Genomic DNA, 16,081 nt, shown 5'->3' with positions numbered 1-16,081 from the left:
GCTGTAACGGCCGTGATCAGAGCAAACGACGATCCTGGCCAATTAACCCCTTAGATGCCACTGTCAATAGCGAACGCAGCTTCTAAGTGGTTTGTAGCCACACAATCGCAGGGGTGCCGATGGCTTCTATGGCAACCAGAGGCTTAACAATGACCTTTAGGTCCGACGTGTTGCAACATCTTGCACTACAGTGGTGCTTGAAAGTTTGTAAATCCTTCAGAATTTTCTATAGTTCGACCAAAATCAGATTTGCAGACGTCCTAAAAGTAGATAAAGTGTACCAAATCAAACAAAAGAGTCAAAAATATTAAACATGGTCATTTGGACATGGTTGTTTGTTTATTTATTTATTAAAAGGATCCAATATCACATATCTGTGAGTGGCAAAAGTGTAACGTCTGCGGCCGCAGACTCCTCTCATCCTGCCGATGCCTTCCTTCCCGGAGATGCCAGCACATGCTGGCCGTCCTGACCTGCAGTGACCACTAGGGTGCGCTCGCGCGCGAGCTCAGTCCCGGCCTTAAAGGGCTAGCGCGCACACATCTTTAGTATTGTCTAATCACCCTGGGCTATAAGAAGGACCCTGCCCCTTCACTCATTGCCTGAGCGTTGTTGTGTTTTCCCGTGTCGGTCTAGCAAATGATCCCTTAATGTTTTCCTGTTCCCGTTCCTGCTACCTGTATCCCGTGCTACCTTGTTCCTGTGCCTTAAAAGAGTTGGAGTCGTGTTGTGTTACACCACGCCTGGTGTCTGCTGCCAAGGTCCCATCTGAGCCTAGCCATCGCTACTGTCTGTACTACCACAGGTACCCTTACTTGGACTATAGACTTTACTTGGTACACTGTTTGGCCAGCTGCTATCCCGCTACGGCGTACAGCCTAGTGGGTCCACATACCCACAGATCGTGACAAAAAGTATGCGAACCTTTTAGGATTAGCAGATATTTTGAAGGTGGAATTAGAATCTGGTGCCTTCGTTCAATGGGAAGACAATCAGATGTGAGTGGGCGACCTGTTCTATTTAACCAGTTCAGGACCAGCTATTTTGAGCCTTCAGGACCAGACACCGTTTAGCCATTTTTAGCACGCGTTAGTTAAACGGCTATAGCTTTTTATTTGTTGGGCTAGCAACGTGATTTTTGCGATGTTTTTTTCGTGGACAATGCAGGTTTCTTTTTTGTATCATTTTTATACACATCCTTTTTGCTATTTTAATTTCTAGGCTTAAAGTTTGAAAATTAGAGTAAAAAATATTCTTTTTTAATTCTTAGCTATTTTTTTCTGGTAATAATATAGTTTTACCCTAAAATAGACCGTTTATTTGTGATCGTCCTTGTCTACTGCAAATTTTCATATATTACATGTCTATATTAGGGTAATTTGCTCAGGGCTAGCGTTACAACAATGATTGGCGGGGGGAAAATATTTTTTGGGGTGGGTATTTTGTGTGTATTTATCATTCATTTTTTATGTTTATGTTTATTTTACTTTTATTTTTTTATTATTATGGTCTGTCCCTCAAAGGTCAGAAAAGGCTTTGTGTGTTTTTTTTTCCTTCTTTTACAGCAAGTTTTTCCACTGTAACTGGGGCTCCAGTTACAGGAGAAATCAGCCGTCTTATGGTGAATATTGTCACTAATAGGGCTTTGCTGGGTGTAGTAAGACCCAGCAGCAGTCTGCCACTAAAGGCATTTTTTTTACAGCGTACATATCAGAAATTACACTTAAATTTGTTGTGCAGGTTATTACTGTTGCGACGATACTGAATATGTGTATATTATTTTATGTATTGAGACTTTTATTTTAATGTTTATTGTAAAAAATGTGTGTGTATTTTGTAAAAAATTTTTTATTTAACATTACTTTATTTCTTTTTTTACTATTTTATTTTTCAACTGTGATGTACTGGCATATATTTACATGCCAGTACATTAGCCTGTGTACTGATTGTACACAGGCAGTTTTTAGAACATACCTAAGTATGCCCTAACAGGAAATATGGACAGACAGCCCTGAGGTCCTTTAATGGACCCTGGGATGTCTGCCCATATATGGTATGTCCCTAGATTCCATCACAGGGATTCCCTGCGATGCGATCCAAGTGGCATCCCCCTTCTCATTTTCCCCTTGAATGCTGCGGTCAGCTTTGATCGCAGCGTTCAAGTGAATAGTGGCGGAGATCAGAGGTTTCTCTGATCTCCGCTGCTAGAGCGGGGCTGCGGCTGTGTAATACAGCCATTGCCCAGCTCCTGACAACAAGTGTGCACACGCGGTGAGCATGAAGTGATGCAGCCGTCGTTGCACTAATGAGCGGTGATGCCGGCACTGAAGACAGAACATAGGGGCGTTTTGGGGTGTGCCCGGCATGTTCTCTGTCGACAGTGCCAGCGCTCATTAGTGCAGTGCCCGTGCAATAACATCATGCTGGCCGCATGCACACATTTGTCAGCTGTGGGGCAATGGCTGTGTTACACAACAGCAGCCCCGCTCTGACTACATTAATGTACTACAATACTAAGCTGTGTGGCCGCACAGCATAGTATCGAAATACATGAATTAACGGTATTGAACCGTTTGAAGGTGCACGGCATCTAAATAGTATCGATATTTTGATGCATCGTGCAACCCTACCTCATATTAGGAATGCACGATGCATCGAAACTTCGATACTGTTTCGATACCGTGCACCCTCAAACGGTTCAATACCGTTATTTCATGTATTTCGATACTAAGCTGTGCAGCCGCACAGCTAAGTATAGTAATACATGAATGTTGTTAGATCGGTGCTGCGGCTGTGTGATACATCCATTGCCCCGCTCCGGAGTTTTGACAAGTGTGCGCGTGGTCAACATGATGTGATGCGCCCAACGCCGCACTAATGAGCGGCAGCACTGAAGACAGAGAGCATGGCGGGCACACTACAAAACACCCCCCCATGTTCTGTCTTTAGTGCCTGCACCGCTGATCATTAGTGCAGCGCCAGCTGCATCACCTCATACTGTTCGCGCGCACACAGTTATTGTTAGGAGCAGGGCAATGGCTGTATTACACATCCGCAGCCCAGCTCTAACTGTGGAGATCAGAGAAACCTCTCATCTCCGCCGCTATTCCCTTGAATGCTGCGATCAAAGCTGACTGCAGCATTCAATGGGAAAATGAGAAGGGGGATACCCTTTGGATCGTGTCACAGGGAATTCCTGTGACGCGATCGAGGGACATACCATATATGGACCCCCATTGAAGGACCCCAGGGCTGTCTGACCATATTTCCTGTTGTTAGGGCATACTTAGGTATGTATCGAGTATCGCAATACTACACTAAATATCGGTATCGAAGTCCAAATTCTGGTATCGTGACATCCCTACCTCTGTGAAACGTGGTGGTGGTGGTGGTAATGTCCTGGTTTGGGCCTGTTTTGCTGCATCTGGGCCATCTTTACATCATTGATGAAGCAATGAATTCTGAATTATACCAGAAAGTTCTAAAGGAAATTGTTAGGAAGTCTGCCCATGAGTTTAATCTCAATAGAAAGTGGGTCATACAGCAAGACAACAACCCTCAGCACACAAGTCGTTCTACAGAAGAATGGTTAAAGAAGTTTTGGAATGGCCAAGTCAAAATCCTGACCTTAATCCAATAGAAATGTTATGGAAGGAGCTGAAGCGAGCAGTTCATATGAGAGAACCCATACGATGTTTTAGTTTTTAAAAAGGAATAAAGGAGAAAAAGCACCCCACCATTTGTAAAGCAATGTCTCCCGATCACGGCAACACTCCATGTGTGGTAATAAACTGCTGTTTGGACCCACGGCAGGGCTCAGAAGGGAACGAGGGCCATTTGGATTTTGGAGCGCAGATTTTGCTGGATTGGTTTTCGGTGCCATGTCGTGTTTGCAAAGCCCTGGAGGGAGCATAACAGTGGAAACTCCCCAAAAGTGACCCCATTTTGGAAACTACACCCCTCAAGGAATTTTTCTAGGGGTATAGTTAGCATTTTGACCCTACACGATTTTTGCTGAATTTATGGGAATTATGCTGTGAAATTGAAAATCTAATTTTTTTCTAATAAAATGTAGTTTTAGCTCAGATTTTTTCAAATTATTTTTGGCAAAAAAGTGATTTCATTGTGCAAAAGCTGTAATACATGAAAAAAACTATAAACTTGGTATCACCGTAATCGTATCAATCCTCAAAATAACACCCCTTAATAAATACATTGAGGGCTGTCGTTTCCAAATTGGGGTCACTTCTCAGCAGTTTCTTCTATTTTTTTTGTATCTCAGAACCTTTACAATTGTGAACAATGCTGTGTAAATCACCAAATTAGGCCTCAAATGTGCATGGTGCTCTTCACTCCTGAGCCCTGTCGTATGTCCAGACAAAAAATTAGGGACACATGTAGGGTGTTTCTAAAACCAGGAAATACAGCATAATAATTAGAGAGCTGTATGTTCATGGTGGCACAAGCTGGGCTTAACATATTGGCCACTGAAATGTCATATCTATAGAAACATCCACTGTACACTAGTTTACACTTGTGGGGTCAATATGCTGACTACACCCCCAGATGAAGGCCTTGAGGGGTGTGGTTTATAAAATGAGTTCACTTCTGTTTTGGGCTTTGCAAATCCGACATAGTGTCTGCAAACCATTCCTCAAAATCTGCGCTCCAAAAGCCAAATTGCGCACCTTCCCGTCTGAGCCCTGCCCTGCCTCCAAACAGCATTTTATGACCGCATATGGAGCATTACCGTACTTGGGTAAAATTGTTTTACAAATGTTAGGTTGCTTTTTCTTCATTTATTACTTTTAAAAATGAAGATTTTTAGCTAAAACTACATCTTATTGGAGAAAATTTAAGTTGTATTTTTTATTTTCACTGCCTAATTTTTATAAAATCTATGAAACACTTGAGAGAACAAATGCTCACTGAACCCCTAGATGAATTCCTTGTGGAGTGTAGATTCTAAAATGTTCTTTTTTTTGGGGGGGTGTTTTTTCTATATTTTGGTACCTTAACCCCTTAACGACAAGCGACGGATATATCCGTTGCAAGCAGGTGTTAGTTCCCGCATAGTGACGGATATATCCGTCGCTCTGATCGGTTGGGTACTGCCAGTGTACCCACGCGATCATCGGCAGGAGCATGGCTGTTCAACACAGCCTGGCAACTGCTGGAATTGAAGCGTGCTCCGATTCCGGATGTTTAACCCATTAGATGCCGCTAGATAGCTACAGCAGCACCTAATGTGTTTGACAGAGGGAGGGAGCTCCCTCTGTCACCCCATCGACGCCCCCGCAAAGAAATTGCGGGGCGCTGTCAGGTTTCCATGGCCGGGGGGGCCTAACAAAGGCCTGCCTTCAGCATCTGCCAGAGGCATGGCCTAATAGATTGCCTGTCAGTTTTACACAGACAGGCAATAATGCTTTGGTATGCTAGGTATATCATAGCATTATATAAGCGATCAGCAGATCGAATGGTAAAGTCCCCAAGTGGGACAAAAAAAAAAAGTAAAACAGTTACAGTTTATGGGAAAAAAAAAAAAGAATACTGTAAAAATAAAATAAAACCATTTTTTTCCCCAAAAAGTAGTTTTAGTTAGTAAAAGTGTAAAAAAAAAAGTAACACATATATGGTATCACCGTGATCGTAACGACTCAATAAAGTTAACGCATTAATTAAACCGCCGGGTGAACGGTGTCCAAAAAAACCCACAAAAAACTACGGCAAAATTCTTTTTTTTCTCTCATTCCCACCATAAACAATAAAAAAAAAGTTAATCAATAAGTCCCATGTACCCCAAAATACTACCAATGAAAACGACACCTTGTCCCGCAAAAACAATCCCACATTTGGCTACATCGGAAAAAAAAAGTTATGGCTCTTGGAATGCGGCAATGCAAAAACAAGTAATTGTTTTTTAAAAAAAGGGTTTTTGCGTAGGAAAACATAAAACCTGCCGACCCATAGGATAAAGGTAACATGTTATTTATGCTGCATAGTGAGCGGCGTAAATGTATAACGTGAAAAACCATGCTGGAATAGCCGTTTATTTTCAATTATTTCCTAAAATAAAGTTAATAAAAGATAATCAATATAATATATGCACCGAAAAACGATACAATTGAAAAATACAACTCGTCCCGCAAAAAACAAGCCCTTATACGGCTATGTCGACGGAATAAAAAAAAATATTTGACTCTTAGAATGCAACTGTAATGATGGGGGTAGGGAAACGGACAAGTGAGCCCTAATCTACCCGCCACTCTGTCCCTGCCTACTTGCAATGACCCGCCCTAGGCGACGGGGTACAACTGGGCGGCGGTTCCTACGCTCAGTAAGTGCACGAGACAAACAGACAAGGGTACACAAAGCTAAGGGAAATGGGGCAGTTGCCCACGGCAACACCGTGAGGAACAAGAGTGGTGAACGAGCCGAGTCAAACCAGGAGTGCACGAGGTACCAAACGCAGAGCAGAAGAGTAGTCAGTAAGCCAGGGTCAGTATGGAGCAGGATCAAATAGTCAGAAGCTTTAGCTGGGCCAGGAAACCACACGAGAAGAATCACAAGCAAAGGAGGAACAGGAAAGGCAGGTATAAATAGACAGAGGGCGGGAGCTAGCTCCATCTGGCCAGGCTGCGATAGGCTCTCCCAATCCTAAGCCTGCCATCCTGAGTGGTGGAAGCTGGAGTCAGTCTCAGAGACATAGACTCAGGTGCAGACTGATTACCTATGGGCGTATACACAGAAGTTGTGCCTGGCAGATCCTTTACAGCAACAGTGAAAAAACAAAATCAATCCTTGGTCGTTAATGCACAAAATGCCCCGGTCATTAAGGGGTTAAGGCCTCTGCAAACCTATAGTGATGCATAGAAAACATCCTAGTTAAAAGGAGGCTCTAAAATCCACAAGACACTTAGGATGGAATAGGTTATGGAAATGTTCTTGAAAATTTTAAAACATTGCTGCTAATGTAAGGAACCTTTCCCTTTAGAACAGCCTGAATTCTTAGTGGAATGATATAACAAGATACTGGAATCCTTAATTAAAGATTCTGAATGATACCCTCACTCTGTCTATTCTATAAAGATGTTCTATAACATTGAGATCCGGTGACCGTGCAGCCATTAGGATATACAGACCTCATTGTCATGTCCATGAATTCAGCATGAGATGTCTCCTTTGTCTCATGGTGTAATGATGGGGGTAGGGAAACAGACAAGTGAGCCCTAATCTACCCGCCACTCAGACCCTGCCTACTTGCAACGACCCGCCCTAGGCGACGGGGTACAACTGGGCGAAGGTCCCTACGCTCAATAAGTGCACGACAGACAAACAGACAAGGGTACACAGAAGCTAAGGGAAATGGGGCAGTTGCCCACGGCAACACCGTGAGCAACAAGAGTGGTGAACGAGCCGAGTCAAACCAGGAGTGTACGAGGTACCAAACGCAGAGCAGGAGAGTAGTGAACAAGCCGAATCAAACCAGGAGTGTACGAGGTACCAAACGCAGAGCAGGAGAGTAGTCAGTAAACCAGGGTCAATATGAAGCAGGGTCAAATAGTTCAGAAGCTGCAGCAGGGCCAGGAAACCAAACGAGAAGAATCACAAGCAAGGAGGAACAGGAAAGGCAGGTATAAATAGACAGAGAGGGCGGGAGCTAGCTCCGTCTGGCCAGGCTGTGATAGGCTCTCCCACTCCTAAGCCTGCCATCCTGAGTGGTGGAAGATGGAGTCAGTCTCACAGACATAGAAGCAGGTGCAGAGTGATTACCTATGGGCGTTGACACAGAAGCTGTGCCTGGCAGATCCTTTACACATGGCACATTATCTTATTAAATGTAGGGGTGAGAACGGGGACAGGAGGTTTCCTCGAGGGAGCCAAGGACGGGGAGCAGCGTTTAAGGAGGGAGGCATGAAACACGTCGTGTACTCGAAAAGATGGGGGCAACTCCAGTCGGAAGGAGACAGGATTGAGGACTTCAATGACCTTGTACGGCCCTATAAACCGGGGAGCAAACTTCTTGGACGGGACTTTAAGGCGCAAGTTCTTTGACGATAGCCACACCAGATCCCCGACCATAAACAAGGGGTTAGCAGAACGTCTTCTATCTGCCTGAGTTTTTTGTATGCTCTGAGACGCCTCTAGGTTCTTCTGAACCTGGGCCCAGACTGTGCACAGTTCCCGATGAACGACCTCTACCTCGGGATTGTTGGAACTACCAGGTGAAACGGAGGAGAACCGTGGATTAAACCCAAAATTACAGAAAAAGGGGGAGACCCCTGACGAGTTACTGACCCGGTTATTACGGGAAAATTCGGCAAGGGGAATGAATGAGACCCAATCATATTGACAGTCAGAGATAAAACACCTTAAATATTGTTCTAGAGACTGATTAGTCCTCTCAGTTTGGCCATTAGTTTCAGGATGGAAGGCAGAGGAGAAGGACCGATCAATCTCCAACTTTTTACAGAAGGCTCTCCAAAACAATGAAACAAATTGTACCCCTCTGTCAGAAACAATATTGACAGGGACCCCATGGAGACGCAGGATGTGTTTGACAAACAAGGTAGCTAACGTCTTAGCATTGGGTAGTTTCTTGAGGGGCACAAAGTGGCACATCTTACTGAAGCGGTCTACTACAACCCACACCACCGACTTGCCTTGAGATGGAGTCAAATCGGTGATAAAATCCATGGAGATATGGGTCCAAGGTCTCTGGGGAATGGGCAAAGAACGTAGTAAGCCCGCTGGTCGGGACCTGGGAGTCTTGGACCTAGCACAAACCTCACAAGCGGCGACGTAGGCCTTAACGTCTTTAGGCAACCCAGGCCACCAATAGCTTCTGGCAATGAGGTGCTTGGTACCCAGGATGCCTGGATAACCAGATAGTGCGGAGTCATGATTTTCCCTAAGTACCCTTAGCCGGAATTGCAGGGGAACAAACAGCTTGTTCTCAGGAAAGTTCCCGGGAGCTGAACCTTGATCAGCCGCAATTTCAGAGACTAAATCAGAATCAATAGAGGAAATGATTATACTTGGAGGCAAAATACAAGCAGGATCTTCCTCCCAAGGAGGGCTGGCCATGAAGCTACGCGACAGTGCATCAACCTTAATATTTTTAGACCCAGCCCTATAGGTAACCAAAAAGTTGAATCTGGTAAAAAAGAACGCCCATCGAGCTTGTCTCGGGTTTAGCCTCCGGGCAGATTCTAGGAAAACCAGATGCTTGTGGTCGGTAAGGACCGTTACCTGGTGCCTAGCCCCATACAGGAAGTGGCGCCACTCTTCAAATGCCCATTTAATGGCTAAGAGTTCGCAGTTGCCAATATCATAGTTAATCTCAGTGGGCGAAAACTTCCTGGAGAAGTAGGCACAGGGACGGAGATGGGTGAGGGACCTGGTACCCTGGGACAAGACAGCCCCCACTCCCACCTCGGATGCGTCAACTTCCACGATAAATGGCTCCATTTGGTTGGGCTGAACCAGCACCGGGGCCGAGATAAAGCACTTCTTAAGGACCTCAAAAGCCTGGACAGCCTCAGGAGGCCAGTGGAGGAGATCAGCACCTTTGCGAGTGAGGTCCGTAAGAGGCTTAGCGATGACCGAGAAGTTAGCAATAAATCTCCTGTAATAATTAGCGAACCCCAAGAAGCACTGTAACGCCTTCAGGGAGGCAGGTTGGACCCACTCCGCCACAGCCTGGACCTTGGCGGGGTCCATGCGGAATTCATGAGGAGTGAGGATTTGACCCAAAAATGGTATCTCCTGCACCCCAAACACACATTTTTCGGTCTTCGCAAACAGTTTGTTTTCCCGGAGGACCTGGAGCATCTTCCTGACATGCTCAATGTGGGAGGACCAGTCCTTGGAAAACACAAGTATGTCATCAAGGTACACTACAAGAAATACCCCCAGGTAATCTCTTAAAATCTCATTTATGAAATTCTGGAAGACCGCGGGAGCATTACACAACCCAAAGGGCACGACGAGGTATTCGAAATGACCTTCGGGCGTGTTAAACGCAGTCTTCCACTCACCCCCCTCTTTGATGCGGATAAGGTTATACGCCCCCCGTAGATCAAACTTAGAGAATCATTGGGCCCCCTGAACCTGATTAAAGAGATCAGGAATCAAAGGAAGGGGATACTGGTTCCTTACAGTGACCTTATTCAAGTTACGGTAGTCAATACATGGCCTAAGACCACCATCCTTCTTCCCTACGAAGAAGAAGCCAGCACCTACCGGAGAAGTAGAGGGGCGAATGTAACCCTTGGCCAGGAATTCCTGGATATACTCTCTCATGGCTTCATGTTCGGGACAAGAGAGATTAAATATCCTACCCTTAGGGAGCTTAGCTACTGGTACCAAATCGATTGCACAATCGTATTCTCTATGAGGGGATAACACTACGGAGGCCTCCTTAGAGAAAACATCAGCGAAGTCCTGAACAAACTCAGGTAGCGTGTTCACCTCAGGGGGAGAAATAGAATTAACAGAAAAACATGACGTCAAGCATTCATTACCCCATTTGGTAAGCTCCCAAGAATTTCAGTCAAACGTGGGATTATGCAACTGCAACCAGGGAAGGCCTAAAACCAAATCGGACAATAATCCCTGCATCAACAGTAAAGAGCACTGCTCCAAATGCATGGAGCCAACAAGGAGTTCAAAAACGGGTATGCTGTGTAAAATAACCATTAGCAAGAGGAGTGGAGTCGATACCCACTACCGGGACAGGTTTAGGAAAATCAATCAAAGGCATAAAAGACATAGCAAATTCCACAGACATGATATTAGCAGAAGACCCTGAATCCACGAAGGCACTGCCGGTAGCAGACCTACCACCAAAAGAGACCTGAAAGGGAAGCAAGATTTTATTACGTTTCATATTTACGGGAAATACCTGTGCGCCCAAGTGACCTCCCCGATGATCACTTAGGCGCGGAAGTTTTCCGGCTGCTTATTCTTACGCCTAGGACAGGTGTTCACTTGATGCTGGTCATCCCCACAATAGAAGCAGAGACCATTCTTCCTGCGGAACTCTCTACGTTGTCGGGGGGACACGGAGGCCCCGAGTTGCATAGGTACCTCCGAGTCTTCCGTGGAAGAGCGAAGCAACGGAACCTCGGGAGGCATCATGGCGGAGTCAGAGGGGAAAACACAAAAACGTTCAAGTTGTCGTTCCCTGAGACGTCAGTCAAGTCGTACCGCTAAAACCATAACCTGGTCTCGGGAGTCAGAAGAGGGATAGCTAACTAGCAGATCTTTCAGGGCATTCGACAGACCCAACCTAAACTGGCACCTTAAGGCAGGGTCATTCCACCGAGAAGCTACGCACCACTTCCTAAAGTCAGAACAATACTCCTCAACAGGTCTCTTACCCTGACGTAAGGTCACCAGCTGACTCTCGGCAAAGGCAGTCCTGTCAGTGTCGTCATAAATGAGTCCGAGAGCAGAAAAGAAAAAAACAACGGAGGAAAGTTCAGGGGCGTCAGGAGCCAAGGAGAAGGCCCATTCTTGGGGCCCTTCCTGCAGTCGGGACATAATAATACCCACCCGCTGGCTCTCAGAGCCTGAGGAGTGAGGCTTTAAGCGAAAGTAGAGCCTACAACTCTCCCGAAAGGAGAGAAAAGTCTTCCGGTCCCCTGAGAACCGGTCAGGCAACTTGAGGTGGGGTTCAAGAGGTGAGGTGAGGGGCACTACCATGGTAGCATCAGGCTGGTTGACCCTCTGAGCCAGGGCCTGGACCTGTAGGGAGAGACCCTGCATTTGCTGAGCCAGGGTCTCAAGGGGGTCCATAGTGTGAGGGACCAGGGTAGACTAGGTATATGGGCTTGTGATTATGTAATGATGGGGGTAGGGAAACAGACAAGTGAGCCCTAATCTACCCGCCACTCAGTCCCTGCCTACTTGCAACGACCCGCCCTAGGCGACGGGGTACAACTGGGCGACGGTCCCTACGCTCAATAAGTGCACGACAGACAAACAGACAAGGGTACAGAGAAGCTAAGGGAAATGAGGCAGTTGCCCTCGGCAACACCGAGAGCAATAAGAGTGGTGAACGAGCCGAGTCAAACCAGGAGTGTACGAGGTACCAAACGCAGAGCAGGAGAGTAGTGAACAAGCCGAGTCAAACCAGGAGTGTACGAGGTACCAAACGCAGAGCAGGAGAGTAGTCAGTAAGCCAGGGTCAATATGAAGCAGTGTCAAATAGTTCAGAAGCTGCAGCAGGGCCAGGAAACCAAACGAGAAGAATAACAAGCAAGGAGGAACAGGAAAGGCAGGTATAAATAGACAGAGGGCGGGAGCTAGCTCCGTCTGGCCAGGCTGTGATAGGCTCTCCCACTCCTAAGCCTGCCATCCTGAGTGGTGGAAGATGGAGTCAGTCTCACAGACATAGAAGCAGGTGCAGACTGATTACCTATGGGCGTTGACACAGAAGCTGTGCCTGGCAGATCCCTTACACATGGCACATTATCTTACTAAATGTAGACTGCAGACATGATTTGATTGTCAATAAAGCTTTGTTCACACGTAGCAGGCATGCATCCGAAAACTGTGCCGACAAGGTTTTCAAATTGCTCATTTTAGTGTGATTTTGCTGATCAACTGTTTACCCGAAAAAATGAACGGCCATTAAAATGTAATTAGAAAGATGCTTAATAGTGAAACCGCTTGTCGACGCGGTTTTTCGGTCGCATTAGATGCACCTCAGTCAGTTTAGTGGCCACTATGTGTGAACACAACCTTACAATATTGGGGGTTATTTATCAACAATTCTCTGCTAGTTTTCTACACCAGTTTAATGATGCCGGCCAACATCAGGATGTTGAATGCGACGCAGCACTGATGTTAAAGTGCTGCATCACATACAAGGTCCTGACGCTGCTGTGTCAGAGTTTACTCTTAAGTTTTCTCTTTATTAAGACTGGCATATAAAACCCCACTCTATATAAATTCCCCCATTAATCTTCGTTATTGTATTAAAGTGATTCCCAAATTGTATTGAAGGGCCATATGTGTTGTCAGAGGACAGGCCTAATTTCCGGACAAAGTTGTACTTATCAGATTTTGGAACTTTATCAAGTCTAGGTTTATGTAAAAACTGTGGTCACTAGAAGAATTCAGGACTTTGTATAAAACTTCAAAATGTATCAATGACAAAACTTTATAAGACTGGAATTACACATGACGCTTTGGTTCAGTTTTTGTGTCGGTTTTATGAGCCAAATCCAACAGCAGATTCAAAAGAAATAGGAAATATAAGTGAAGAACGTATACTTCCCTTTTCTGCTGAATTTACTGTTGGTGTTTGCTCAAAATAAATTGCTTTTAAAACTGCATGTGTGTTTCCAGCTTAATAATAATGTTATACATTTGTCTAATTTGTGGTTAAAAAAAAAAAAATCTATTTTAATCCCAACAGGAAATCCCAGTAAGAACTCTGAGAGAAACTTCATGTTATCGATACATTATAAAGTAGAAGATCAAGACATCATACAGCAGTCTTCAGGAGAAAACCTCCTTATCCTTAATGTACTGCCAGGACTTCACAGTACAGATCGATCATATAATTCCCCTATTCATGTGCAACCTTCTCCTGACCAATCGGAGATCCTTACCGCAAGTACAGCTCAGAAAGGGGGTAAAAATTTTCAATGTGTTAAACAGTTCACAAAAACCTCAGGTCGTGTTATGCACAGAAGAATTCCCACAGCGGAGAAGCCATACTCCTGTTCAGAATGTGGAAAATGTTTTGAACAAAAATCTAAATTTGTTATACATGAGAGAATACACACAGGAGAAAAGCCATATTCCTGTTCAGATTGTGGGAAATGTTTTACAGATAAATCAAGTCTTGTTAAACATAAGAAAAGTCACACCGAGGAGAAGCCAAATTCATGTTCAGAATGTGGGAAATGTTTTCGTAATAAATCAAATCTTGTTGTACATGAGAGAATTCACACAGGAGAGAAGCCATATTCATGTTCAGAATGTGGAAAATATTTTACAGACCAATCAAGTCTTGTTATACATCAGAGAAGTCACACAGGGGAGAAGCCATATTCATGTTCGGAATGTGGAAAATGTTATAGAAGTAAACAATACCTTGTTATACATCAGAGAATTCACACAGGAGAGAAGCCATATTCATGTTCAGAATGTGGGAAATTGTTTACAAATGCATCAGGTCTTATTGTACATATGAGAACTCACACAGGGGAGAAGCCATATTCCTGTTCGGAATGTGGGAAATTGTTTACAAATACATCAGGTCTTATTGTACATATGAGAAATCACACAGGGGAGAAGCCATATTCCTGTTCAGAATGTGGGAAATGCTATACAAATAAAGCAAATCTTGTTATATATGAGAGACATCAGACAGGAGAGAAGCCATATTCATGTTTAGAATGTAAGAAATGTTTTACAGGTAAATCAGATCTTGTTATACATGAGAGAAGTCACACAGGAGATAAGTATTTATGTTCAGAATGTGGAAAATGTTTTAGAAGTAAACATTACCTTGTTATACATAAGAGAAGTCACACAGGAGAGAAGCCGTATTCATGTTCAGAATGTGGGAAATGTTTTATAAGTAAACCATACCTTCTTATACATGAGGGAAGTCACACAGGAGAGAAGCCATATTCCTGTTCAGAATGTGGGAAATGCTATACAAATAAAGCAAGTCTTTGTAAACATGAGAGAAGTCACACAGGAGATAAGTATTTATGTTCAGAATGTGGAAAATGTTTTACAAGTAAACATTACCTTGTTATACATAAGAGAAGTCACACAGGAGTGAAGCCGTATTCATGTTCAGCATGTGGAAAATGTTTTACACATAAACAATACCTTGTTATACATGAGAGAAGTCACACAGGAGAAAAGCCATATTCATGTTCAGAATGTGAAAAATGTTTTACAAGTAAATCATACCTTGTTATACATGAGAGAAGTCACACAGGAGAGAAGCCATATTCATGTTCAGAATGTGAGAAATGTTTTACAAGTAAATTAAACCTTCTACTACATGAGAGAAGTCACACTGGAGAGACATATTCATGTTTAGAATGTGGGAAATGTTTTATAAATAAATCATACCTTGTTATACATGAGAGAAGTCACACAGGAGAGAAGCCATATTCATGTTCAGAATGTGGGAAATGTTTTACTAGGAAATCATACCTTGTTACACATCAGAGAGTTCACACAGGAGAGAAGCCATATTCATGTTCAGAATGTGGGAAATGTTTTACAAAGAAATTAATTTTAAAAAATCATCAGAGAATTCACGTAGAGAAGAAACTATAGTCTCTTTTTTAACAGATCAATCAGGTTATTCAGAGACATAAAACAGCCAATACGAGAATTTATTATTGGGCTGGACTTGAGCTGCCAAACACCCAAATTATATTTGCCTGAGGTGAACTGTGACCAAAATCAATGGAGGAAAAGTATTGTGGATTTAAGGCTATGTTTACATGAGTAGTTTTTTTTTTCTTGTTCTTTTCCTGTGATTTTTGTAATCATGACAATAGCACGGTGGTTTCTAAAACATTGGCGCAGTGTTACATTTATTATGAACACTGCGTCAAAAACTGAGAATTATCAACTAGTTTTAATTACGGTTTTCATAAATTCACCCACACTGCAGGAGAATCCAGAGAATCCATGTAAACTTATTTTTTTATTTATTTAACTGCATTTATTGAAAAAAAAAATTTTTTTCTTGAAAAAAATAAAAGATACATTAAGCAAACTTTCTCATCTGCATCATTGTACAATATATAACATGTACAGAGAGGGTAATGTAAATTCAGAACATTCTGATAGCTGAAAGACGAAAAAAACAATAATCCTTATTCATCCAAATATAAAGCATAACAATAAAGTAAAAAATGTCCAATGAGATTAAAAGCACATAAACATAGGATAATTTCACGAGGAAACTCAGCAGACAATATAACACATAAAAGAGGAAAACAAAAGAAGGTGGGGGCCATAGGGAGCTTAACCAACATGATGGTGTGAGATGAAGAAACAGCTGATGAGGCCCAGGAGGAATGAAATA

The 16,081-nt window shown here is 43.5% G+C and overlaps 1 protein-coding gene across 1 annotated transcript in view; it reads left to right on the top strand.

Moving 5' to 3' along the window:
- Nucleotides 1-15,769, top strand: part of LOC142656178 (uncharacterized) — a 75,633-nt gene extending 59,864 nt beyond the window's left edge. Inside the window, exon 10 of the mRNA XM_075831099.1 lies at nt 13,430-15,769. Coding sequence (XP_075687214.1) covers nt 13,430-15,321 — 1,892 coding nt within the window. The 3' untranslated portion in view covers nt 15,322-15,769. The remainder of the gene's footprint in view (nt 1-13,429) is intronic.
- Nucleotides 15,770-16,081: the final 312 nt, after the last annotated feature.

This window comes from Rhinoderma darwinii, chromosome 1 (assembly GCF_050947455.1).
Source record: "Rhinoderma darwinii isolate aRhiDar2 chromosome 1, aRhiDar2.hap1, whole genome shotgun sequence".
In the NCBI taxonomy this organism is placed as follows: domain Eukaryota; kingdom Metazoa; phylum Chordata; class Amphibia; order Anura; family Rhinodermatidae; genus Rhinoderma; species Rhinoderma darwinii.
Note: the sequence above shows the minus strand (reverse complement) of the source record. Positions and strands in the feature narration are given on the sequence as shown.